The following is a 26,423-nucleotide window of genomic DNA, read 5'->3' on the forward strand; positions in this document are numbered from 1 at the left end:
TTCAGTGAATCGAGCTGGGAATTGAACCCGGATCCCTGGCACTGTGAGGCAGCAGTGCTAACCACTGTTCGCTGGTCCTAATGTCTCCTTCAAGTTTGTGTAGTAACTTAATGTGGCAAGCAACAAACTAAAAGATTTACTGACAAAGAAGAACTATGTACAATGCAGGTTTACCAGCAGAACAATGCAGATTCACTCCTAACAACTACCTGACTCCAACTGCAGCCCTCCAGCCCCAGGAATGTACCCCTCGCTCTCGACTGGCCCAGGTTCTCACATGCTCACATGTTCCATTGGTTCTGGTCCTGTCACGTGGCCCACAAAGGCTTGCTCATTAAAGGGACAATGCTCCCACACTGGAAACGGCCTATGAGCCGCCGCCTTCCTGGAAGCCTTCAACATCTGCATGGCTCACTCCGCCAACCCAATCGAGGCAGGATGGTCGGGGGCTGACCTGACATGGTGAATGGCATTAGACTTGACAAAAGTCTGCAATTCGTGAATGTGGTTCCATTGTCTGATACCAGCACTTCAGGGAGACCATGGGTAGGGAAGCTCTGCCTCCGTTTATCAATAATAGATGCAGTTGTGTGGTGGATCTCGTGAGCTGAACATCCAGCCATTTGGAATGGGCATCTACGAGCATCAGGAACATGTGGTTCAAAAAAGGCCCAGCAAAATCTACATGCAGCTGCGACCACACTTGTATGGAAACCTTTATAAGATCCTAGATTCATATTTAAAATCGAAACTAGTGATGTAAACTTGTGCTGTATTTACACCCTCCCACCAGTGGTAGCACTCTAATACCTGCTGGTTCACTTTTTTACGTGGGTGTCAACGACTAGGCCAGCATTTGTTGCCCATCCCTAATTGACCCTTTAGAAGGTGAGCTGCCTTCTCGAAGCACTGCAGTCCATGTGGTGTAGGTACACCCACAGTGCTGTTAGGGAGGGAGTTCCAGGATTTTGACCCAGCGGAACTTGTAGGTGGTGGTGTTCCCATGTATCCGCTGCCACTGTCACTCTAGCTGGCAGAAATCATGGCCAGAATTTTCTGGTCGTTCGCGGCCTGCCACCACTGCAAGCCAGGACGAAGAGAATTTGGCACTCAGCCAAATCTCTGTTCAGGACTGGAGAACCCCGCCGGCATGAATGGTGGGAAAATTCTGGCTCAGGGGTTTGGAAGGTACTGGTGAAGGAGCCTTGCTGAGTTGCTGCAGTGCATTTTGTTGATGGTACATCCTGCTGCCAGTATGTGTCCGTGGCAAAGGGAGTGAGTGTTGGAGTTGATGGATAGAGTGCCGATTAAAGCCTGTTGCTTTGCCCAGCTCCTCAGCTTATCTTCTGAGGAACACTCTCTCATCCATTCACCTTGCTTCCTAAATGACCACAAATTTGACTATAACTGTAACAATATCAAATCAAAGTATCACATAAAATTAAGTGTCGCATGTAAGATTTGAAATTCTGGCTGAATCGTGTCAGCATACCCAGGGTCAATCATCCTAGCTTCGCTGGAAGACTACATTGGGTCTTGGCTTTCCAGTCTCGGGTCAGCGGCTGGACAATCGATCGCAGTCTCCAACAATTTGAAGTTCAGGTCAACAAGCCCCACAAAGTGTTGAAGCTAAACAACCTCCCTCTAACAGCGCAATCAAATCACAGGCAACGTTTTACAGCCTCACTCGAGCGAGAGCGGAAATTCCCGCACAAAGTCAACGAACATTTCCGTTGTCCGTCCCTCGCCCGCTCCGGTTCAGCGGCGAATGGGGTGGTAGAATTCCGGCAATTTCATTTGGATCAATCATAGCAGTTTCTCCCCTATTTCGGAGAGCTAGTTAACCACTGAATTCATACGAAGTCAGGCTTTCTGGAAAGCTTAAAATCTCCTCGATTTAAAAATAGGTAAGGAAGAAAGGTGTATTTGTGCTGAGCCTTTCACAACGTATCAGAGTGTGTCATAAAGTGTAGTCACTGTCGTAATTTAAGAAATGAGGTAAAATGTGCACAGCAAGATCCCACCAACGGCAATGTGATTTATTAAACAGGTCAGCTGTTTCGGCGATGTTGGTTGAGGGATAAATGTTTCAGAACATATTGCCAACGGGTTCTTTGGGGCGGCACAGTGGTTAACACTGCTGCCTCACAGCGCCAGGGACCCGGGTTCAATTCCCGGCTTGGGTCACTGTCTGTGTGGAGTCTGTATGTTCTCCCCGTGTCTGCGTAGGTTCCTTCCGGGTGCTCCGATTTCCTCCCACATTCTGAAAGACGTGCAGGTTAGATGCATTGACCCAAACAGGCGCCGGAGTGTAGCGACTAGGGGAATTTCACAGTAGCTTAATTGCAGTGTTTCTCAGACATTTCAATGTCTCTGGGTGGGATTTCAACCCTCAGCAGTCTATCGTGAGGCGAGAGTGCTCCGACTGAGCCAACACTGTCTCCCAGGTGCCTTTTCAAGAGGAGAGCAAAATTAAACTCAAACCATCCATTCGCCATGCGAACACACACATGCACAACTTGACAAATGCTTTTGCAACTATCATATCATTATTCAATTATTGAATCGATAAAATTAAGCATCTCTTGAACACACAAAGTATTCCGACCTAGGACCAAAGAACCCTGATGGAGCTCTGATCCAGAAACCAAGCTCTGAATCTTAATTAACAGGAGAAAATCCACACATTTGTGGCAGATTAGCATGGATGATGAGATGAGCAGTGAAGAGACAACTTAATCACCAGGATCAACGAGAGATTATCCAATACCCTATGTTAAGGAGGTAAGAGGGATATGGCAGACACAGGCGTCTCATTACCTCGTGCTGTTTTCATACTTTCTGCACTTATTCAGCATCATAGTTACCCTGAGCCAGTGGTGTCCCCTCGCTCTGAGGCTTTCCAGCGTTCTCTGGGAAACTCCTCAGAACATTTCCAAGTCCTCAGGGACTGAAGACATTTTAGGATTGCATTGGAAGTTTCCTCCACTTTGTAACAATGTGCAGCTGAGAATCCCTGGTTCTTCCAGTGAATTCCTGCTTCTACTCCAATGGGAATGTGCTATAAGTGAACTCCAGGAGCAGCTCTTGCAGCAGGGAACCTACGGAACATACTGGAGATTACAGCAGCACTGTTTGGCCAAGGAAGGGTCATGCCATCATGCCATGGTCATGTGGATGGGTCATGCCATACTCATGCGGATGTGTCATGGATCCAAAGTAGGCCATTCAGCCCATCGAATCTGCTCTGTCATTCAATGAGATCATGACAAATCTGATCTGATTCTCAGGATGTTCAGGAGGAACCTTGACAAATACCACTGCATCTCACTCCAGACCTTCTTTGCAAAGGCACATTCCACAAGGAGATGTGCGACTGTCTCATCACCCCCGCAGCCGCTTCAAGGGCAATGTGCGGTGGTTGAGACCTCGAGCGTGCATAAAGGATCTGACGGGGAGTGCCCTACTCACCACCAGACAAGCCAGGTCTTGGTGCTTGTTTGTGAGTTCTGGTGATGAGGCATTCTGCCAGATGACACTGACAGTCTGCTCAGGGAACCATCCGACAGGATCCGCCATCTCTTTTTCTCTCAGGGCCTCAAGGACATTACGTGCTGACCACTGCTTGATAGCCATGTGGTCAAAGGTGTGTTTCCGGAAACATTTCTCCACGAAGGACAGGTACAGTCCAACTACTTGGAGCGTTCCGCGGCAGCGTGGCCAGACCCATCCTCCGCAACACTTGGGACAGGTAGAACCTCAAAAAGTAGTGGCACTTGCTGTTAGTGTACCGAGGATCTACACACAGCTTGATGCAGCCGCATACAAAGGTGGCCATCAGGATGAGGGCAGCGTTGGGAACATTTTTCCCTCCGTTCTCTAGAGATTTGTGCATTGCTTCCCTCCGGATACGATCCAGATAAATTTGAAGATGGCCTGGGTCACTGCTGCTGCACAGGATTTGGGGACTGGCCAGACCCGCGCCACGTACAACAACACAGACTGCAGTTGATGTAGTTTACATGGATTTCAGCAAAGCCTTTGACAAAGTCCCACATGGGAGACGTATTAAGAAGGCTAATGCACATGGGTACAGGGTGATCTGACAAGGTGGATTTATCATTGGTTTAGCGGTAGGAGTCAGAGGGTGGTGACAAATGGCTGCTTTAGTGATTGGAGGCCAGTGACCAGTGGCGTACCACAGGGATCCGTGCTGGGCCCCCTATTGTTCATCATTTATTTTGATGACTTTGTGGGGAGTAGGATCAGTAAGTTTGCCGATGACACAAAGATTGGCTGGGTGGTTAACAGTGAGGTTGAGTGTCTTTGGGTTGCAGGAAGATATAGACAAGATGGTCAAATGGGCGGATAAGTGGCAGATGGAATTTAACCCTGAAAAGTGTGAGGTGATGCGGTCAACTCTGGTACGTTGCCGGTGCCACGTGATAGCGAGTTGAGGAACAGGGAGAGAGTGCAGTTAAACATGTGGTTGCAGGGATGGTGTAGGAGGGGGGGTTTCAGATACGTGGATAATTGGAACACATTCTGGGGAAGGTGGGACCTGTACAAACAGGACGGGGTGCACCTGAACCAGAGGGGCACCAATATCCTAGGAGGGAAATTTGTTACGGATCTTCAGGGGGGTTTAAACTAATTTGTCAGGGGAGTGGGAAAAGGAGTTGTAGTCCAGAAGTCAGTGAGGGTGGTGAGGTATTGGGGAAGGTATCAGGGTCAAGGGTGGATACCAGTAGACAGGAAGGTGGGTTGAAGTGTGTCTACTTCAATGCAAAGAGCATCCGGAACAAGGTAGATGAACTTGGGGCATGGATTGGTACTTGGGACTACGATGTTGTGGCCATTATGGAGACGTGGGTAGAACAAGGACAGGAATGGTTGTTGGACGTTCCGGGGCATAGATGTTTCACTAAGTGTAGGGAAGCTGGTAAAAGAAGTGGAGGAGTGGCATTGTTAATCAAGGATAGTTTAACGGCTGCGGAAAGGCACTTCGAGGGGGATCTGCACACTGAGGTAATATGGGCTGAGGTTAGAAATGGGAAAGGAGCGGTCACGTTGTTAGGAGTTTACTATAGGCACCCAAATAGTAACAGAGATGTGGAGGAAGAAATTGCTAAGCAGATTATGGATATGTGTGGGGGTCGCAGGGTAGTTGTCATGGGGGACTTTAACTTTCCAAATATTGATTGGAACCTTTGTAGGTCAAATAGTTCGGATGGGGCAGTTTTTGTGCAGTGTGTGCAGGCGGGTTTCCTGACAGAATATGTGGATAGGCCGACAAGAGGTGAGGCCACATTGGATTTGGTACTGGGAAATGAACCGGGCCAAGTGTTACATTTGGTTGTGGGAGAGCAATTTGGAGATAGTGACCACAATTCGGTGTCTTTTGTTATTGCAATGGAGAGGGATAGGGCCGTACGGCAGGGCAAGGTTTACAATTGTGGGAGAGGCAATTATGATGCGATTAGGCAAGAATTAGGGGGCATAAGATGGGAACAGAAACTGTCAGAGAAAGGAACTAATGAAAAGTGGAACTTTTTCAAGGAACAAATACTGGATGTCCTTGATAGGTATGTCCCTGTCAGGCAGGGAGGAAATGGCCGAGTGAGGGAACCATGGTTCACGAAAGAGATGGAATGTCTTGTGAAAAGGAAGAGGGAAGCTTATGTAGGGATGAGGAAACAAGGTTCAGATGGCTCAATTGAGGGTTACAAGTTAGCAAGGAATGAGCTGAAAAAGGGGCTTAGGAGAGCGAGGAGGGGACACGAGAAGTCCTTGGCGGGTCGGATCAAGGAAAACCCCAAGGCTTTTTACTCTTATGTGAGGAATAAAAGAATGACCAGGGTGAGGTTAGGGCCGGTCAAGGACAGTAGTGGGAACTTGTGTATGGAGTCAGTAGAGATAGGCGAGGTGATGAATGAATACTTTTCTTCAGTGTTCACCAAGGAGAGGGGCCATGTTTTTGAGGAAGAGAAGGTGTTACAGGCTAATAGGCTGGAGGAAATAGATGTTCGGAGGGAGGATGTCCTGGCAGTTTTGAATAAACTGAAGGTCGATAAGTCCCCTGGGCCTGATGAAATGTATCCTAGGATTCTTTGGGAGGCAAGGGATGAGATTGCAGAGTCTTTGGCTTTGATCTTTGGGTCCTCGCTGTCCACAGGGATGGTGCCAGAGGACTGGAGAATGGCGAATGTTGTTCCTCTGTTTAAGAAAGGGAATAGAAATGACCCTGGTAATTATAGACCGGTTAGTCTTACTTCGGTGGTTGGTAAATTGGTGGAAAAGGTCCTTAGAGATGGGATTTACGACCATTTAGAAAGATGCGGATTAATCCGGGATAGTCAGCACAGATAGTGCCTCACAAATTTGATAGAATTTTTTGAGGAGGTAACTAAGTGTGTTGATGAAGGTAGGGCAGTTGATGTCATATACATGGATTTTAGTAAGGCATTTGATAAGGTCCCCCATGGTCGGCTTATGATGAAAGTGAGGAGATGTGTGATAGAAGGAAAGTTGGCCGATTGGATAGGTAACTGGCTGTCTGATCGAAGACAGAGGGTGGTGGTGGATGGAAAATTTTCGGATTGGAGGCAGGTTGCTAGCGGAGTGCCGCAGAGATCAGTGCTTGGTCCTCTGCTCTTTGTGATTTTTTTTAATGACTTAGAGGAGGGGGCTGAAGGGTGGATCAGTAAATTTGCTGATGACACCAAGATTGGTGGAGTAGTGGATGAGGTGGAGGGCTGTTGTAGGCTGCAAAGAGACATAGATAGGATGCAAAGCTGGGCTGAAAAATGGCAAATGGAGTTTAACCCTGATAAATGTGAGGTGATTCATTTTGGTAGGACTAATTTAAATGTGGATTACAGGGTCAAAGGTAGTGTTCTGAAGACTGTGGAGGAACAGAGAGATCTTGGGGTCCATATCCACAGATCTCTAAAGGTTGCCACTCAAGTGGATAGAGCTGTGAAGAAGGCCTATAGTGTGTTAGCTTTTATTAACGGGGTTGGAGTTTAAGAGCCGTGGGGTTATGCTGCAACTGTACAGGACCTTGGTGAGGCCACATTTGGAATATTGTGTGCAGTTCTGGTCACCTCACTATAAGAAGGATGTGGAAGCGCTGGAAAGAGTGCAGAGGAGATTTACCAGGATGCTGCCTGGTTTGGAGGGTAGGTCGTATGAGGAAAGGTTGAGGGAGCTAGGGCTGTTCTCTCTGGAGTGGAGGAGGCTGAGGGGAGACTTAATAGAGGTTTATAAAATGATGAAGGGGATAGATAGAGTGAACGTTCAAAGACTATTTCCTCGGGTGGATGGAGCTATTACGAGGGGGCATAACTATAGGGTTCGTGGTGGGAGATACAGGAAGGATATCAGAGGTAGGTTCTTTACGCAGAGAGTGGTTGGGGTGTGGAATGGACTGCCTGCAGTGATAGTGGAGTCAGACACTTTCGGAACATTTAAGCGGTTATTGGATAGGCACATGGAGCACACCAGGATGATAGGGAGTGGGATAGCTTGATCTTGGTTTCAGATAAAGCTCGGCACAACATTGTGGGCCGAAGGGCCTGTTCTGTGCTGTACTGTTCTATGTTCTATGCACTTTGGAAGGGTAATTTGACAAGGAAGTATATTGTGAAAGTGTGGTAATACCATCAGGGCCTAGTTTTAAGGCTGATTAAATTGGATATACTTAATTAAAGAATTGGGCATATTAAAATCAAACACAGTCAAACCTCGGGCAGGCCAATTGTACAAATACACAAACATGTCTGGGCCTGACCCATCATCCACCCATCAAAGGTCGTTGCACTTTACTGATACTTAGCAGGAGATCATGGCACCCCATTGAAATGCACCGGCCTATTGTTAGAAGCCCAGATCAAGCCAGACTTTCTGTCACCAAGAGTTCCTGCAGTTACCTTATCTGATAACAGGTTACATGTAAGCAACAGCTTGGAGATGGACACCTGGGGACGGACCCTGGTGTCCTGTCAGGCAGACGTTAAGAAACCCACTGGGTATTGGAACCCCCTCCTGGGACCTCATTGGCTGGTAGCCAGAGAAGTTTCTGGAAAGGCAAGCAGGCAGGGGGATAAAGGTACACATCTCAGACACACCAGCAGTGAAGACTCGACGAGGGAGGCGACCTTGACCATTCGGAAGACTGACCAGAGAAGGAAGGAAGGAAGAAGCTGCCATCAAGATTCACCTTCATGACGATGGACCAGATGGACTCAGAGAATCGAGCCTGCAGTTTAACCAAACCATCTTTACGGGTAGTATACTTGAATCTGGGGTATCCTCTTGTTTTATGTGGGTAATTTAAGGGTTAATAGTGTTATTATTAATAAACTTGTTGAAACTTTACTTGTGTTTGTCCTTTGTCCATCTTGCAAACAAGGTTATCTGGGTAAAACCTTGGAGTAAGCAAACTGGTTGAAAGTATCTGAGAATTAACAGGTACAACATTTGGCACCCCAGGCGGTCCTTCGATAAGAAGTGATACGTTGCTTCGAAGTCGAACCTTCAACCCAGTATTCCCCAACACTCCGTCTGAGCCTGAATTAAGAGAGCAGGCTGCCCCATGTGACGGCCAGTCTTAAGTGAGTGAAGGACAAATACAGATGCGACCAGTAAATTGGGCCATAAACCCGGTGTCGGTAACACAAGGTGGACAAACTGTTTCGTTAGAACTAGGATAGTCAAGGGAATTTGGGTAAAATCTACAGGAAGGAATTTAGTGAAAACCGGACCCCTACCCCGATCCCTTACCCATACCCACGTGATGAATCCAAAAAGGAAATAATTATGGCCGAATGGGAGGAAGTCCTCCGTTTATATTTGAACCATAAGTGGCCCAAATGGGTGCAGTGGGGTGACGAAACCGGATCTGGGATCCGAGGGAGAGAATTGTTGGAATCGTGCCCATAAGGAAGTGGGTAAAAGGGCTCCCAAGCTTAGAAAGGCGATTGCGATTGCCAGTTGTCTCGAACAGCTTCTTGGTCGAGAAGCAGAGATTATCTGGGTTAAACGGGACAGAGAAGCCCAGGTAACCCAATTAAAGGAGGACTTAATGAGTGCTACCGCGCGCATACAACAATTGGAAGCAGAGGTAGTCACATGAGGGGAAAGGAACCAGATTAATATGATACACATGAGCCAATTCCAGGCTCAATGTGATAAAGCCTACCAAAGGGCACGGCGTGCTGTCAGTGAGAGAGAGGCTGCGCTGCAACAGGTAGAGGAAGTTAAACGTAAATGCAGCGACCTACAGGCTGCAGTAAAAGTTTTGCACCAAGCAGGAAAAGAAAATACTGCCCGCGCAACAGACCACTCCAAATGTCTGCGCGAGATCGAAGGTTTAAAATCACAACTAGCCATAGAAAGGAGTGTAATGTGTGCATACACCACGGAAACAGGGGATAGTGACCCAGGGGTAGAGTGGGGGGATTTAGAAGAGGATGCCTGCCATTATGCAACAGCTAGCGCCACGGCCAACTGGGGACCCCCACCTCCCTTCCCGGGAATGGAACCAATGGCACCACCTAATCCGGCCCCCATCCCGGAACACTCAGTCTCAGCCCCTCGTCCTATTCCCATCCCGAGAACTCCAGTCACTAATCCGGTTCCTGTACCGATGAATCCGGTCACCACCCACCGACAGGATGGACAGAACCACAATGTGACTTATGTAACTCCATACACCATGACCCAGCTCACTGCCATAGCTAAAGTGATTGGAGTATTTGAACCCTCTGGGGATCCACATGCTCTCTTTGACCAGGTCACTCAATTTCGCGTTTTAAACAGCCTAGGCGAGGCAGAAGAGGTTAAACTTATTCTGTTATGTTTAAGTCCTGCCATCCGTTCCGCCCTACCCGAACCCCAGAACGTGGCCGGGGGAACCCTACCAGAAATGAAGGCAGCCATTCTGGCCACCATAGGCTACAATAGGGATGACCCGGTACAAGGTTTAAACAACTGCCAACAAAAGCGAGGGGAACACCCGACGGCCTATGCTGGCCGACTATGGAACCAATTTGTTGCGGTTTTCGGCCAATTAAATCGAGTCCAATTAAAAGAACATCACCGGTCCTCATGGATCCGGACCCTGATAGCACACGCCACTGAGGGGAGTCAGAAAGCCTGTGAGAATTTTGACCCCGATGATAACACACACACACAAGCCTGGGCCATCCGCAAAATGACTCGTGTGGGAACGGGAAGTCAGACAAACAGATGCCCCCAAGCCCACAAAACATGGAAAGGTGAACCTGATCCACACAGACCTGGCCCTAGTTTGGCGTAACGAAGGGGGAGGTGGAAATGGGACAGGGAAACTCAGGACATCCACCCTCATATACCCCTGCCAATCATCAATACAGAAAACCGCAGCCCCGTGCAGAACCCCAATATATTCCCAACCCCAGGTACAGGGAACAAGATAAAACCAGCCCCAGATATGCACCCCCACAAGCACAGTGTTATAACTGCGGGCAACTCAACCATTTTGCCCGGGACTGTATGGCACCACCAAATTTCAGGGGACCCCAAACACCCATACACTCTTGCTGATCACTGATACAGGGAACCACAAGGCCGCACAGGACATAGGTCCAACCCACGACACTGGGAACCGTACAGAGCCAAGCCCAGAGACCCATGCCCACAAACACAGTGTTATACCTGCAGGACTGTAGGGCACCACGCAACTACCCCGTACGACCATCTCAGCGGTTCCCCGAAGATGGACCCCGACCCATGCCCCTCGAAGGACCAGCCCGACAAGCCATTATAACCCCCACTCACTACCCCCAGGACCAGCACACGCACTCTTGGTTCCCGCCCCAATTTACAGGGCTTCAGGAATAAAACTCCGGCCCAGGGGACCCCGACGGAAAGGATGGGGAACCCACAAACCTTACCCCCTATGGCGCCCCTGGTACCGGGACTCCCAGAACCGTTTGACCCGGCGCTCACTGCCAGAGGTAGTAACGCAGTGGGTACCCGGCAGCCAAAGACCGCCCACTGAGGAGGAATCAGGACATCACAGTCCAAATTATAAATAGCTTTATCCATCCACTCCACACATCACCCAATTGAAAAGGGTTTCTTATCTGCCCACATTATACTGCATTATAATCTTCCGATACACCACAGTTTGGTTGTGGGATGAAGAATCTATTGTTATACTGTGCCATAGTCCTCCAACAACAAGGACAGCTGCCACATACCCAACATTTTATTTTCACACTCTGCAAACTCCTTACCCCACTCAACCCCATTGAACACTGATTGCTGACCAACCCTTCGTATGACACGATTGGGCCTTTATTATTCATTTACTTATTTCTTTGTTTTTTTTATAAAAGAGGGGAGTCATACGACATTCTTGTAAAGAAAAGGAAAAGAGAATCAGGTATTAATAAGAATTAACAGGTGCTACCTTGATCTCCCCCAGAATGAACTACATACTTCTCTGCTATCTGGGATTCCTCGTCTCAGACCGAACCACAGACACCACATCAATCGAAGACCAGATCAGCCTACGATACCCCGGATATATATGGTTCACCCCACCAAATGCAGGCAAATGTGAGGATGGCACCCTATGGGTACACCCCAATAAGAGTGTCACCTATGGGTGTAATAGCCAAAGAGTGGTGTACAGGAAAGATAATGGGAGCTCTGATTACTGCTCCCTAAGGAGGACCCTCACTAGTGATTGGTGGACGTACGCTAACCATGGGTGCATGGAGCTAGCCTGTCTAGCCCATGGTCCAGAAAAAAGGCTGGAATTAGGAAAGAAGTGCCCTGGTAAGGTTATTCAGAACGAGTATATATACTATGAAATTAAGAATGGGTTAAGACCAACTGTTAGCACACCCATCCCCACTTGTCCTGAAATCACCCCAGGGCCCCAAAATGGGTTGATACTAAAAGATACAGGGAAAATATTCGACAACACACACTACGAATTGGTACCAGTAGTGATAGATTTAGCCGGAACAAAATTACCAGACTGGTGTCCCTCCCCACTTAGAAAATTGTACCTCCACTTGACCCAGAGGCTGCTAAGCCGAAAGACTGGGACACGCGGGGGAAGAGACGCCCAGATCAAAGGGGCGCAAGAGGATGGAAATCCTGAATGATCTGGCGACTGCATACGGAGCGGGGGTATCCACCATTGATGCTCTGGATCTGGCTGATTTGGATAATAAGCTCAGAGTCCTAACCCGACAAGTTAAACAGACCCTGGACAGCTTAAATGAAAATGCTTGGCAAGATGCTGAGGGAGATTTGGCTGAGAACAGGGCGAGTAGCCTTATGGTTACTGTACTAGAAGGACGTGCCCAAACTATTAATCAGATCGCCCGAGAGAGGGTGGAAGATGATGCCAGGCAACAGAACCGAACCCTATGTAGCATCTATGGGCAATGGATGGTCGAGCAGTTAAGAGAGAATCTCGACCAGGTTAGCAGGGGGAAAGTTCCGTCCTGGATCAGTGATGAACAGATTGAACACCTGTACCGGGGAAAAAGACACCCCAATGTCACTAACTGCCAATTACGGTAACTGACCAAGGTCTGGTCTAATGATAGCTGTAGAGGAACCCCGGGGACTGCACTAGGAATGGTGTTGGGGATCCCAGTAATATTAAAAGATAAGGTCGGGTTGAGACTTTTTGAAGTCGAAAATATAGGGATTATTAAAGGAGGGATGTGGATAGGATACCAGGGGACTCTACCGTATGTGGTTGAGAAAGGAGGGAAGCTCATAGGCACCAGTCTGGAGAAATGTGAACACACAGACAAAATGGTCGTGTGTCCATATCCGGTGTATGAAAATGAACATGCCCTGTGTGGATTCAGAACAACCACTAACCTAAATTGTACACTGGAAATTCCAAATTTTGAAAGGGATGTCACCCGGCTGACTTACAGGGGGGAGGGAGAATATTGTATTACAACCTCGCTAGAAAATTACCAGTATGGGGCAGCCATTTGTAACATCCACAACACTACCTTTTGCATTAAACCACAGATTCCCGCTAGGGTAGGATTAATCGAGGTGGTAGACATACACAGAAGAAAGAAAACACTAATAAATGCGAGCGAGAAATTGAGACAAAGCCTGGGAGACTATTTTGAAAAATTTGATACTGGGATAACACTTCTCCCGGGAAACCTCAACAAATTCGGACACAATTGATCACAGCACACAAGACCTTTGTCAAATTGGTGCAACAAACAAGGGAAATAGAAAAGAACATTAATGAAATTAGAATCACTACATGGTGGGAGGACCTTTGGGATTGGGGTTCAAATGTCCAAATCCATCCATGGGTCCGCATTCTGTCACACCTGGCCATAATAGGAATCCTACTTCTGGCAGTGTACCTAACCATCCTCACATTCAAATTCGCCCGATTGAAGAAGGAATTGCTGCAAAACTTGGACTCGGAAAGGGCCATCCGACATCGGGAAAGGTTCTACAATCAAGAGCCTTTCCCATCTATATTTAATATGTATAGTCACTTGTCATTTTGTACTGTTTATTGCTTTGTTTTGTATATACCCTATTGATGTATTGTTCCTTATTGTTTTTAATTTATTTTACTTCATTTAAATTTGTTGGTACTATTGTGGGTTAGGGATGATACTATCAACCCCAGATCCGGGGTACTTCCTTGTTGAGATGGTTTGGTAAGAATTGTGTGATCCGGTTCGCTGACACTCACTGGATCAAGAGGAGGGAATGTGGTAATATAATCAGGGCCTAGTTTTAAGGCTGATTAAATCGGATATCCTAAATTAAAGAATTGGGCACATTGAAATCAAACACAGTCAAACCTCGGGCAGGCCAATTGTACAAATACACAAACATGTCTGGGCCTGATCCATCAATCACCCATCAAAGGTCGTTGCACTCGACTGATACTTAGCAGGAGATCATTGCACCCCATTGAAATGCACCGGCCTATTGTTAGAAGCCCAGATCGGGCCAGACTTTCTGTCACCGAGAGTTCCTGCAGTCACCTTATCTGACAACAGGTTACATGTAAGCAACAGCATGGAGATGGACTCCTGGGGGCGGACCCTGATGTCCTGTCAGGCAGACATCAAGAAACCCACTGGGTATTGGAACCCCCTCCTGGGACATCATCGGCTGGTAGCCAGAGAAGTTTCTGGAAAGGCAAGCAGGCAGGGGGATAAAGGTACACATCTCCGATACACCAGCAGCGAAGACTCGACGAGGGAGACGACCTTGACCATCCGGAAAGCTGACCAGAGAAGGAAGGAAGGAAGAAGCTGCCATCGAGACTCACCTTCGTGATGACGGACCAGAGGGACTCAGGGAATCGAGCCTGCAGTTTAACCAAACTATGCGGGTAGTATACTTGAATCTGGGGTATCCTCTTGTTTTATGTGGGTAATTTAAGGGTTAATAGTGTTATTAATAAACTTGTTTGACCTTTACTCGTGTTTGTCCTTTGTCCATCTTGCAAATGAGGGCATCTGGGTAAAACCTTGGAGTAAGCAAACTGGTTGAAAGTATCTGAGAATTAACAGGTACAACAAAAGGTCTGACACTGGGAAGTTCTGGAGAACAAAGGGACCTTGGTGTGTTTGTCCACAGATCTCTGAAGGCAGAAAGACGGGTTAATAGGGTGGTGAAAAAGGCATATGGCTCACTCGCCTTTATCAATCGGGGTATAGATTACAATAGCAGGAGGTCATGATGGAGTTGTGTAGAACTTTGGTGAGGCCACAGCTGGAGTACTGTGTGCAGTTCTGGTCACCATATTATAGGAAGGATGTGAACGCACTGGAGGGGGTGCAGAGGAGATTCACTCGGATGCTGCCTGGGATGGAGCATTTAAGTTATAAAGAGGGATTGGGTAGGCTTGGGTTGTTTTCTCTGGAGCAGAGAAGACTGAAGGGTAACCTGATTGAGGTTTTCATGAGGATTATGAGGGGCGTGGACAGAGTGGATAAGAAGCAGCTGTCCCCCTTAGTTGAAGGGTCAGTTATGAAGGGACACAAGTTAAAAGTGAGGGGTGGGAGGTTTAGGGGGGATTTGAGGAAAAACCTTTTTTTATTCAGAGGGTGGTGATGGTCTGGAATGCACTGCCTGGGAGGGTGCCTCACATCCTTTAACAAGTACCTGGATGAGTACTTGGCACATCATAACATTCAAGGCTATGGGCCAAGTGCTGGCAAGTGGGATTAGGTGGGCAGGTCAGGGTCTTTCATGCGTCGGTGCAGACTTGATGGGCCGCAGGGCCTCTTCTGCACCGTAGTATTCTGTGAATCACTGCGCCCTGCTCGTGGACGCTGTGCCCAGATGCTGCTGGACTGCCCCCCTAGTCGCCACCATCTGGAGAAATCTGGGAAGTTCACTTATATGCCCTGGGAGAGCGGGGCGAATTTCGGGACAACACTGTAAGATCTGGGATGGTTAGCCACGCCGTTTGATGCCGGCATTCGGACCAGCCTGTGTGGGCACAGCTGCCAGCTGCCCATTCCAGAGCTTGGCATCAGCACAGAAGCCTTTGCCAGGCCTGTTGACTCAATCCTACACGGAGTGAGACTGCCACCTAGCAGCGACTGGGAGACATGGCAATGAGCTGCTGAAATCCACTGTCCAAATACAGGAGCAGGCTTCGGATTGTTGTCAAGTACTCTATTCATAAGATCACATTTCGAAGGTGCCTGCTGTCACAATTTGTTCCAGAGGTTGTTAATTAGGGAACAGGATGCTATTTCTGTTAAAAGGAGGAAGTTCTGCCCCACCCTTATGCCCTATCCAGTGATTTTTGTCATTACCCCAGTTCCTGTGGAGTCTAATGAGATGTCGGTCTGTGGGAGTCTCCATATCACTTGTCAATCAGTCTCATTACGTCCTGTTCACAATGAAATCTCAACACCAAGCCCAAGAAGCTGCGGATTTCTTGACCAACTTTCTTGGCGCAGTGGTTAGCACTGCTGCCTCACAACGCCAGGGACCCAGGTTCAATTCCCGGCTTGGGTCACTGTGCAGAGTTTGCACATTCTCCTCGTGTCTGTGTGGGTTTCCTCCAGGTGCTCCGGTTTCCTCCCACAGTCCGAGAGATGTGCGGGTTAGGTGGATTGGCCATGTAAGTTATCCCTTGGTGTCAGAGGGACTGGGTAGGGTAAATGCATGGTGTTATGGGGATTGGACCTGAGTCGGATTGTGATTGGTGCAGACACAATGGGCCGAATGGCCTCCTTCTGCGCTGTAGAATTCTATGATTCTAACTGGGTGATTCTTTAAGTGGGCATCATTAGCTCAAATTCCAGAATACTCTAGCCGTTCACGCCCCGCTGCCACTGCCAATGAGAACGGAAAATTTAGCACTCGGCCAAATCTCCCTTCACTGCAGCGGGACTGGAGAATCCCAGCTGCGGGCGAGGTTGGAAAATCCGGGCCTGAAGTGTTTTCTTTGCTTTCGCCAGCGTCGCTATATGTTTATCGCTTCCTTGTGGTGGAATCTGGGTTTTCTGCCTAGTACAGTCAATTTACTTTTGACATTCGCCAATCGAGATTTTGTGGTTACACCAAATCTCTACATTTTCCGTTAATCATGGATATCGTTAAACTCAACCCACTGGTGGAGCCGTCAGGCTGGGCTTTCTATTTTATGGATGAAGCTCATCGCTGGATTGTAACGGAAAATAACAATCTCAAAGCCACGGAAGAGGCTGACAGGGTGAAAACCAGCCAACTGCTAGACTTCAAAGCTGTGTTTTGCTTTGATGACAAGTTAGAACATAACTATACTTTTCAACCAACCTGATCAGAAATGAAAACAGAAGTACAGAACGAGGACCAGGGAGATTTCTAAAGCTCAACTACATAGATTTAGCTCATTTGAGTGATGTAAAATTTATTTGGAAGCTGCAAGAATGTGTTAGTGTTTGTCATCCTTGGAAATGCAAAGGAGGTGAGGTATGTGCACTTGTCGGTGTTCCTGAGTACTAGACAAACTTTTTTGTTTAAATTCACTACACAACAACTTGCAAGAAGCCAGTAGAATCATAGAATCCCTACAGTGCAGAAGGAGGCCATTTGGCCCAGCGAGCCTGCACTGGCCACAATCCCACCCAGGCCCTATCCCTGTAATATTTACCCTGCTAATATCCCCGACACTAAAGGGTAATTTAGCATGGCCAATCCCTAACCCGCACATCTTTGGACTGTGGGAGGAAACCTAAGCAGACACGGGGAGAATGTGCAAACTCCACACAAACAGTGACCCAAGGCTGGAATTGAACCCAGGTACCTGGTGCTGTGAGGCAGCAATGCTAACCACTGTGCCGCCCCAACTTGAGAAATGCTGACTGTTTAATTGTCTTGGTGTCCCTGGGAGGTGTGTGTCCAGGAAAAGAAATGGCTGATTGTGTACCCGAACAGGGTGCCAGAGTGTGGTGACTAGGGGATTTTCACAATAACTTCACTGCAGTGTTAATGTAAGCCTACTTGTGACACTAATAAATAAACTTTAAAATTTAGCAGAGATAGGGGAACCTAGGAGCAAGCGATGGCTTAGATGTACTGTCACTGTCACTGAGCTAATAATCCAAGGTCCCAGGATAATGCTCTGGGGACCCGGGTTCGAATCTCACCACGGCATGTTGTGAAATTTGAATTCAATAAAAATGCGGAAGTCTAATGACAAAACATGAAACCATTGTCGTTTTTGGGTCACTCATACCCTTTACCTGTCGTCCTTACATGGTCTGACCTACATGTGAATCCAGATCCACAGCAATGTTGTCGACTCTTAAATGCCCTCAAATTGACCACTCCAGGATGGACAATAAATGCTGGCCCAGCCAGCGACACCCACATGAACGAATAAATAAAAACACCTGCAATTTCTCCTCCATCCCGCCTTGGACCCTGCCTCCAACATTGCCAGGTCAAAATCCCGGAGCAGCCTCCCTAAGAGCCTTGTGGGTATATGAATTCAAGTGGTTCGAGAGGACAGCTCACCAACACTTCTCCAGCCACCTGGAGGAATAGACGATAAATGTCAGTCTTGCCAACCATATGCACATATCATAAAAGACAGTCCAAGCTATTAGCCAATGCTAGTTTGTTGTTATGTTAATATAGTTATCTAGAGGATGATCAATGCCAGTATATAGTTAGCAATATTGAAACTAACTATTGTCAACTCTTTGAAGATGTTTAATAGACAAGTGTTGCGGGCTTTGATGTTCAGTCTTTTAATTGATCACAACTTTATCCTTCAAGTAACCAGACCAAGACACGGAGTTCTCTTAAGCAGCTGTTTTAATCAAGCTATGTAGCTCAGAAACTGGCAAGTCACAGCTCACAGCCTGTAACTAGCCAGAGTGCAGAATTCAGAAATACATAAGCAATTATAGTTTCAAATTCGATTACAAGTAATTAGCATATACCAATCTCAATCATCTTACACTTGCTTCATTATAATATCAAATCAGCGTGAAGATTTAATACATCATTGTATTTACAAGTTATGTCCCAGCTTGTATCTGTATCTGTATATTACTCCTTTTTACCAATTCCAGACGTCTGATTTAATAAGCTTTGCTCAGACTAATGGCCTTGGTGCTTATCAGTGAAGGCTCTTATAAGAAGACCTTATTTTACATAGCAACTTGTGTGATTGTTAAACTTGTGTGATTATTAACCCTTTCAACAAGTTAGTGATGTGTGGAACATTTTGGCTGCAGTTCTGTTTTGCCTGGAATGGAGGTGTACGCGTCCTTTAGCTCTATGCTCCAATTCAGACCTTCTTTTTCACAATGAGCTCCCTGGCTGTAGACTGCTCTTTCATAGTTCAGAACTCTGGCCACCTTCCACCTCTTTTATACGCTGCAACTGGGTCTACTCCACGTTTGGAAGTGTCATCTTTTAGACAATGCTAAACTATGATTCAACCTGCCCTCTCAAGTGGGTGTAAAAGACCTTGATGTACTAGTCACAGAAGAATGTGTGTTCTGGTCAATATCTGTCGACCAACGCTACTGATTGGATTAACTGATCATCATCTCATTAGTTGTGGGAGCTTGCTGTGTCACATTCCTTAACTCACAAGTGTGCGCACTTCAAAAGTACTTCATTATTTGCAAAGCACACGCAGAGACGATGAAATGCAAGTCTTTCTTTTTCAGAGAGCTTGAGAAGGGAGGTGGTTCTGTCGCAGACTGCAGCCCCTAAAATGCCTTCACAGTAAATGGGGGACCCTGCAGTCTGTGACGAACAGAATTAGCTGTGGTTTAAATGACTTTTAGACAATCAGGAAGCTGCTCCTATTCAGGCATGGCTTCCAGTGACACTAAACTAGCATCTTTGTCACATGCCAATGATTCTGAGAAGTAACATACAGCTTCTTGTTGCGAATCCCAGCATAGCAATGGGAGTGATGTTAATCATAGACTGCCAATAAAAGCAAAATACTGCAGATGCTGGAGCTGTGAAATAAAAACAGAAACCCAGCAGGTTGGGCAGCGTCTGTGGAGAGAGAAACAAATTTAACGTTTTCACTCTGTGACTTTTCTTCGGAACTCTGAAGGTTTTTTGAGGTTTTCAAATGGGGCTTCATGAGGGAATGTGGGGGATTGAGGGGCCCTACTTGATGGGGTAGGAGAGGGGCTCATCAGATATCAGGGGGGTGATTCTCCCAAACAAATTCTAAGTGTCGAATTCACATAAAAACTGGAGTAAATTACCTTGGGATTTTCCAGTGGGATTTTCAAAATGAATCTCCTGCACACTGCGCTGCTGAGAACCCTAGCGCGATTCAGACTGAAAAATCAGTGGGCGGGGCCTATTCCCGCTGGAGAGGCCGGCAGCATAGCGCTGAGTGGGCCACTGCACATGCGCCGATCTGTCAGCGCTGCTGGCCTCCCAATTGCTGGCCCTCCGACTCTCCCATGGCCCGATCGCTGGCCCCCCAAACATGCCAGCCTCGAATCCCCCACCCCTGGCCTGCCTTCATCTCTGCCCCCCCTCCCTCCCCTCCCCTACCCAATGGTCAGCCCCGATCACTGGCCTCTCCCTCCCTCTGTCACCACCGAGTGCAGAGTGGCAGCGGGACCCCCCCTCCCCTCCCCCCACCCATCTCTGTCCCATTAGGCCCCCCCTTGGCACTGCCTGGTGCCCAATGGGCAGTGCCACATGCCTCTGGGCATTGACATTTTGCCCTTTCGGCAGTGCCAGAGGGTCCAGGCTGGCATTGCCACGGTGGAAATACCCAGAGGGCATCCCCCCAGCCCCCGGCCCTCTGGAGCGCTCTGATTGCCCCCCACTTCATTCCAGCGTGGTTGGGCCGCCAGCTCCTTGCTAGTGGGGAGCTATACTAAACGCCACTGGAGTGAATTACTCCTGACGTAGAGGGCGGGGACATTAGCAGGCCCGGAGACTTCAGTCCCGGGCCTGCTAATCATATGTAAAATATATTTAAATGCTAATTTAAATAAATTATGCAGCTCTGCACCAATTTCTGGCGTGGAGCTGACGGTGCCGGAAATCCGGCTGCTGGGGACTCGCGGAGGCCATAGCTTCCAGCGGGAAGCTCACTAAACAACCTCCGCCTGAGCTTCCCAGCCCACTGTGCTACAAAAGCAGCGCAGTGGGCTGGGAGAATCCCCCCCAGATCTTGATCTTCATTAGCAGATGAGCAAATTATTTCTGATGTCACGTATTAATTTTAAAAACTGCTCTTCAGTTGTATATCTCTGCCAGGGGTACGCAAAAATGTCTGTATATCTGCGGGATGTCCCAGAGAATGTCACAATAAGAGTATACAGAAAAAAACTGAAAACCATTCATTTAATTAACACACATTAAAATAGATTTCCTGGGGTCTTGTGGCACAGTAGGTAGTGTCCCTATCTCCGAGCCAGAAGCTCTGGGTTCGAGTCCCATTCCTTGATGGTCAAGGAGAGTGCGTTCATAACGCAGTCAAACGGCTTAAGTGTCAACCTGCAAATCCTTCCAAAACGCCAATGGTTGGCGGTAAGAGCGGGAGAGTGTGCTGGTGAGCCACACTTGATGTGGAGTGGCGCTCCTCAAGCTATAGGCTCCTGGCGCCGGGTTAATGACCTGTTCCAGGAATTACTAGCCATGGAAACAGACGAAAGTCTACATTAGTGTACCACTAGGTGCGGGAAGAGAATTGGAATTGGAAAATAGATTTCCATTGAACCAACACATTCTAACCAATTCTATAATGACAAACACCAAATAACATCTATTTCTAGATCAAAACAGGCAAGCTCACTTCTTTTTTTACAAACTGAGCAACTATGAACACCATTTCTATAAACCATGAACCAACTGAAGCTGAATAATGAATTAAAAAGAATAAAGGAAGGCAATACACAAATTCCCATCAATTCACAGTCACACTCAACCACATCTTATACTGCAAAAGCACCTGGAATGCAGAGAAATATCTGCAGAGAATTAGAGGCAGAAACAAGCATTGCCCACTGAACCAGCAATGCACAATGGGATTGATGGATGATCTTTAAGGAGAGGTTTAGGATTCCGCAACAGTCAATGAGTGTGCAAACGGAAGGGGAAACATAAAAGGAACTGAGATTACCATTGGGCGGTGAGGTTTGGCAATTTCAGAGATATGAAGGGGTGACTGGATATGAGGATGAGAATTTTAATTTGTATACATTCGAGGACAAGAGCCAATGTAGGCTAATGAGGACAGGGGTCATGAGTGAGTAGGATGTTCATTAGGCAGCAGAGATATGAGCTGAGGGTTACAAAGAATGGAAGGAGTACTGGAATCATCAAGTCTGGAGCTGACAAAGGCATGGATGGGGGGTTTTGGGCACATGGCACCAGAGGGGAAAGCAGTTCGATTATGCAATGGGAGGATGTTAGGCATGAGCGTGGTTACCACCCAAAGTGAGGTTCCCCAAAGTTGTTGATCTGGTTGAGATCCATCAATATGTCACAGTCTGGCTGGGATATCCCCAAATTGTCTATCTCCCAGGTCTGGAGGGATGAAGTGGCTCCCTGTCCTTATTCAACCCCACAACAAGATTGAATCTGAAAAAGGATCTCTTTTCCTGGATATCTTTTTCCAGACCCAACAGTTATATCTTAAAAGGAGCCAAAATAACCAGGCTTTCTTGAGTTAAAGTTAGAGTGAGTTAATTAATTACTAAAGGCAAGAAAATGGCAAAACGCCTGTGTATACATTCATATAGATTAGAACGGAGAAGGGATATATTTTTGAAAATATATGCGGAATAGTCCTTGATTTGTGTCGAGCAGGTGATTGAACATTGTGGTGATTCATGATTCCAGTAGAATTGGCATCAGCAGGCAAGTAGTCAGTTTTACCTTTCCCGTATTAAGTAGTTTGGTGGAGGAGCTTTCCAGTTCTCTTTCCAGCTGCTTTTAACCCATTCTTTGTGCACTCCAGCTGGGAAGGTGAATCCACAAAATCCTTCTGGGCATTACACAGGAAATTTATTGGTGATATGGCCATTAAGTCCCATTGTCTCCACCAGAGATGGCAATTAGTTTCTGGATGCTTTTAGAAGTGCCTTGTCTGGTCAGAGTGTCTGAACTCTAAGTCCATTGTCTCTTAGAGAATCACTCCACAGCGATTCAGCCAGTGGCTCCTGTGTCCATTTAAAAACAACCCGGATATTATTTAAAAGTCCAATATTTACAGATGTAAATTGATGTTTCTCCCTTCATTATTATGGTGAATGTTTACAATGCTCCATCTGCGAAAGGCAGTGAGATTTTATCCAAGTATTTTTTTTCATAGGATGCGATTGTCTGTGGAAAGGTCAACATTTTGGACCCATCCCTAGTTGTGGTGAGAAGGTGTTGGTGAACCACTTCAGCCCATACAGTACTGATAAACGTTGTTAGAGTTGGTGTGAAGAAACGGTGGCCATATATTTCCAAGTCAGGATGGCGTGTGGCTCGGAGGGGATCTTGCAGGTGGTGGCATTCCCATGAGGATCACTGTACCTCTCTCCCCTCCCACAGCTTAGAGACACACAGGCAGTCTTCATTGCCCCCCCCCCCCCCCCCCCCCCCAACATCCAAATTAAAACCCCGTCAGTGTCACACTTGTGACCGCTGGTCGTGAACGCAACTGTCCAAATTCCTTAAACTAAACGAATCATCATGGCCACTGGGTGTAGGAATTATATTCTGTCCAAAGACATTCTATACAGGACTCAGTTGTAGCAACTAGTCTTTATCAAAGTTGACAGAGACTCAGTGCTGTTCCAGCTCCAATTCGAAAAGCAGGATAGACTGTCGATGCATTTATACTTGTGAATTTGTGGATTAGAGTCATTGTATCTGTTACACTGTAAAATGACAAGCTCCAAGTCTCCAGAAACATTCCAATCCTATTGTAGCTCACACTTGGTATTTCAGATTCGACCCCCTTCTCAAAGGCTAAGAAAGTGTTGCGTGTTGTTACGTGCAAATCTAAACACCATGACTGGTTATACCTACCAAGCATAGAGGAAGGGCCAATGCCTTTTCTTTCAATACTACAGTCTGTGAAGCCCACACAAATATGGTCACTGCTGTGACTTTTGAACAATTCCAATTCAAAATAGCTATAGTTTTTTGAGTTGCCGATCCACAGAGAGTCACACAGGACTTGTGGTTGTCTATCAAATCTATCTGGGTGATCAGGGTAATTTATTGGTGTTGAATATGACACTGTCTGATACCCATTATAGAAGCGAACATTGCCATTTGCTGAGTTTATATTGAATCGGAGTCCTTTAGCAACTGTGAAGACAAAGAAAGAAAGAGAATCCCTTTGTTACAACATGTATTTGAAAAGACAGATTGGAGTAGCCGTTCCCCTTGGTTGAGGGGTAAATCACGAGGGGGCATGGGTTTAGGATAAGGGGCAGGATTAGAGGGTAGGCACAGTAGCACAGTGGGTAGCACTGCTGCTTCACAGCTCCAGGGACCTGGGTTCGATTCCCGGCTTGGGTCACTGTCTGTGTGGAGTTTGCACATTCTCCTCGTGTCTGCGTGGGTTTCCTCCGGGTGCTCCGGTTTCCTCCCACAGTCCAAAGATGTGCGGGTTAGGTTGATTGGCCATGCTAAAATTGCCCTTAGTATCCTGGGATGCGTAGGTTAGAGGGATTAGTGGGTAAAATATGTAGGGATATGGGGGTAGGGTCTGGGTGGGATTGTGGTCGGTGCAGACTCGATGGGCCGAATGGCCTCTTTCTGTGCTTAGGGTTTCTAAGATTTCTAAGAGACTCAGAGGGGATTTGAGAAAAACTGTATCACTCAGATGGTTGTGAGAATCTGGAATGCACTGCCAGGGAGGGTAGTCGAGGCCGGAATCCTTTAAAAATATTTGAATGAGCACCTGAAATAACATAATATTCAAGGATATGGGACAAGTGCGGGAAATTGGGATGAGCACGACTTTAGTGGTAGATATTGTTAGTGCAGACTCAACGAGCTGATGGGATTTTCCGTGCTGTACGATTCTATAATTCTATGAAATGGGTGATGTTGTATCAATTGTCAGATAACCCAGCTCCCATTGTATGTTGATGACACCCCCAAAGAGAAACATTGGACAGAAACTGACCTCAGGAAGGAGAGGAGGTCATAGAATCATACAATCCCTACAGTTCAAAAAGAGGCTCTTCAGCCCATCGAGTCTGCACCGACAGCAATCCCCCCCCCCCCCCCCGCCCCCCCCCGTAGCCCCATGTATTTACCCTGCTAATCCCCCTGACTCTAAGGCGTAATGTAGTATGGTCAATCCACCTAACCCGCACATCTTTGGATTGTGGGAGGAAATCGGAGCACTCGGAGGAAACCCATACAGACACGGGGAGAATGCACAGACTCCACACGATCACCTGAAGCTAGAATTGAACCCAGGCCCCTGGCGCTATAAAGCAACAGTGCTAACCACTGCACTGCCCAGCAAAGTGGAAGTTGCATGTTACATTTTCTGACTCTGACAAAGACTCTCTACAGATGCTGTCAGACTCAGGGATTTTTCAGCATTTTCTGGCAGTTGCTCAGGAAACACACAGGAGTCCAAAAGGTTATTGTTCACATAATCTGGCTGACAGCCCAGTAGACTACTGAGAGTGTGCTTCAGTGTCAAAAGTGCTGTTTTATGAGTGAAGTTTTAAACTAAGGCCCTGTCCGTCCTTTCACGCAGAATTTAGAGATCCCATAACACTATTTCGAAGAGGAGCAGTGGAGTACTCTCCAATTTCTTTACACACTCATGAAATGTGAGCGTTGTGGTGAACCATAGATGGTTATCACTATGGGTACTTGTACATATGTTACTCTTGTTACTGTTGGGGTTAGGGTTGGGGTGTTCCACCTGTTAGCATTGTTCTGTGGTACACTCCGTTTGGCTCCGCCTTCTTACAGGAGTATAAAGGTCACTGCTACTTCCTAGTAGCCCTTAGTCTGGGATAGTATTGTTAAGCAGTGTGCTCTATTCTTGTTGTGAATAAAAGCCTTTATTCCTGGGTACGTCCTAGCCTCCCGTGTGAATTAATCGCGCATCAAGCGTCACTGGCTAGGTCAACATTTGCTGTCCAGCCCGAGTTGCCCCTTAAGAAGATGAGCTGTCTTCTTGAACTGCTACAGTCCATGTGGTGGAGGTACACCCACAGTGCTGTTAGCAAGGGATTTTGACCCAGTGACAGTGAAGGAACGGTGATATATTTCCAAGTCAGGATGGTGAGTGACTTGGAGGGGAACTTCCAGGTGATGCTGTTCCCACGTTTGTTTTGATGGTAATGGTCGTGGGTTTGGGTCATAGGTCATGAAATGTGCTGCCGAAGGGACCTCGGTGAGTTCCTGCAGTGCATCTTATAGATGTTACACACGGCTGCCAAAATTAGTCAGTGGTGGAGGGAGTGAATGTTTGTGGATAGGCTGCCAATTAAGCAGATGCTTTGTCATAGAGTCATAGAGTTTTACAGCACAGAAAGAGGCCCTTTGGCCCATCATGTCTGCACTGGCCATCAAGCAACATCTATTCTTATCCCATTTTTCAGCACTTGGTCCACAGCCTTGTATGCTGTGGCATTTCAAGTGCTCATATAAATGCTTCTTAAATGTTGTTGAGGGTTCCCACCGCTACCACCCTTTCAGGCAGTGAGTTCCAGGTTCCTGCCACCCTCTGGGTGAAAAGGTTTTTCCTCAAATCCCTCTAAATCTCCTGCCCCTTATCTTAAATCTATGCCCCCTGGTTATTGACCCCTCTACTAAGAGGAAACATTTCTTCCTATCTACCATAAGAACATAAGAAATAGGAGCAGGAGTAGGCCATCTAGCCCCTCGAGCCTGCCCCGCCATTCAATAAGATCATGACTGATCTGAAG

At 47.1% G+C, this 26,423-nt stretch overlaps 1 protein-coding gene across 6 annotated transcripts in view; it reads right to left on the reverse strand.

The window, feature by feature from the left end:
• Positions 1 to 1,928: 1,928 nt before the first annotated feature.
• LOC144501512 (E3 ubiquitin/ISG15 ligase TRIM25-like) overlaps positions 1,929 to 26,423 on the reverse strand; it is a 59,904-nt gene continuing 35,409 nt past the window's right edge. For 2 of the 6 annotated variants that reach the window (XM_078225306.1, XM_078225305.1), the window contains one exon: positions 18,327 to 23,826. In XM_078225306.1, coding sequence (XP_078081432.1) covers positions 23,279 to 23,826 — 548 coding nt within the window. In that variant the 3' untranslated portion in view covers positions 18,327 to 23,278. Of the gene's footprint in view, positions 2,452 to 17,909; positions 18,052 to 18,320; positions 23,827 to 26,423 lie in introns of those variants that run through there. The other 4 variants (XR_013499122.1, XR_013499123.1, XM_078225308.1 and 1 more) reach the window with 4 other exon arrangements.

Source organism: Mustelus asterias, chromosome 12 (assembly GCF_964213995.1).
Source record: "Mustelus asterias chromosome 12, sMusAst1.hap1.1, whole genome shotgun sequence".
Lineage (NCBI taxonomy): Eukaryota > Metazoa > Chordata > Chondrichthyes > Carcharhiniformes > Triakidae > Mustelus > Mustelus asterias.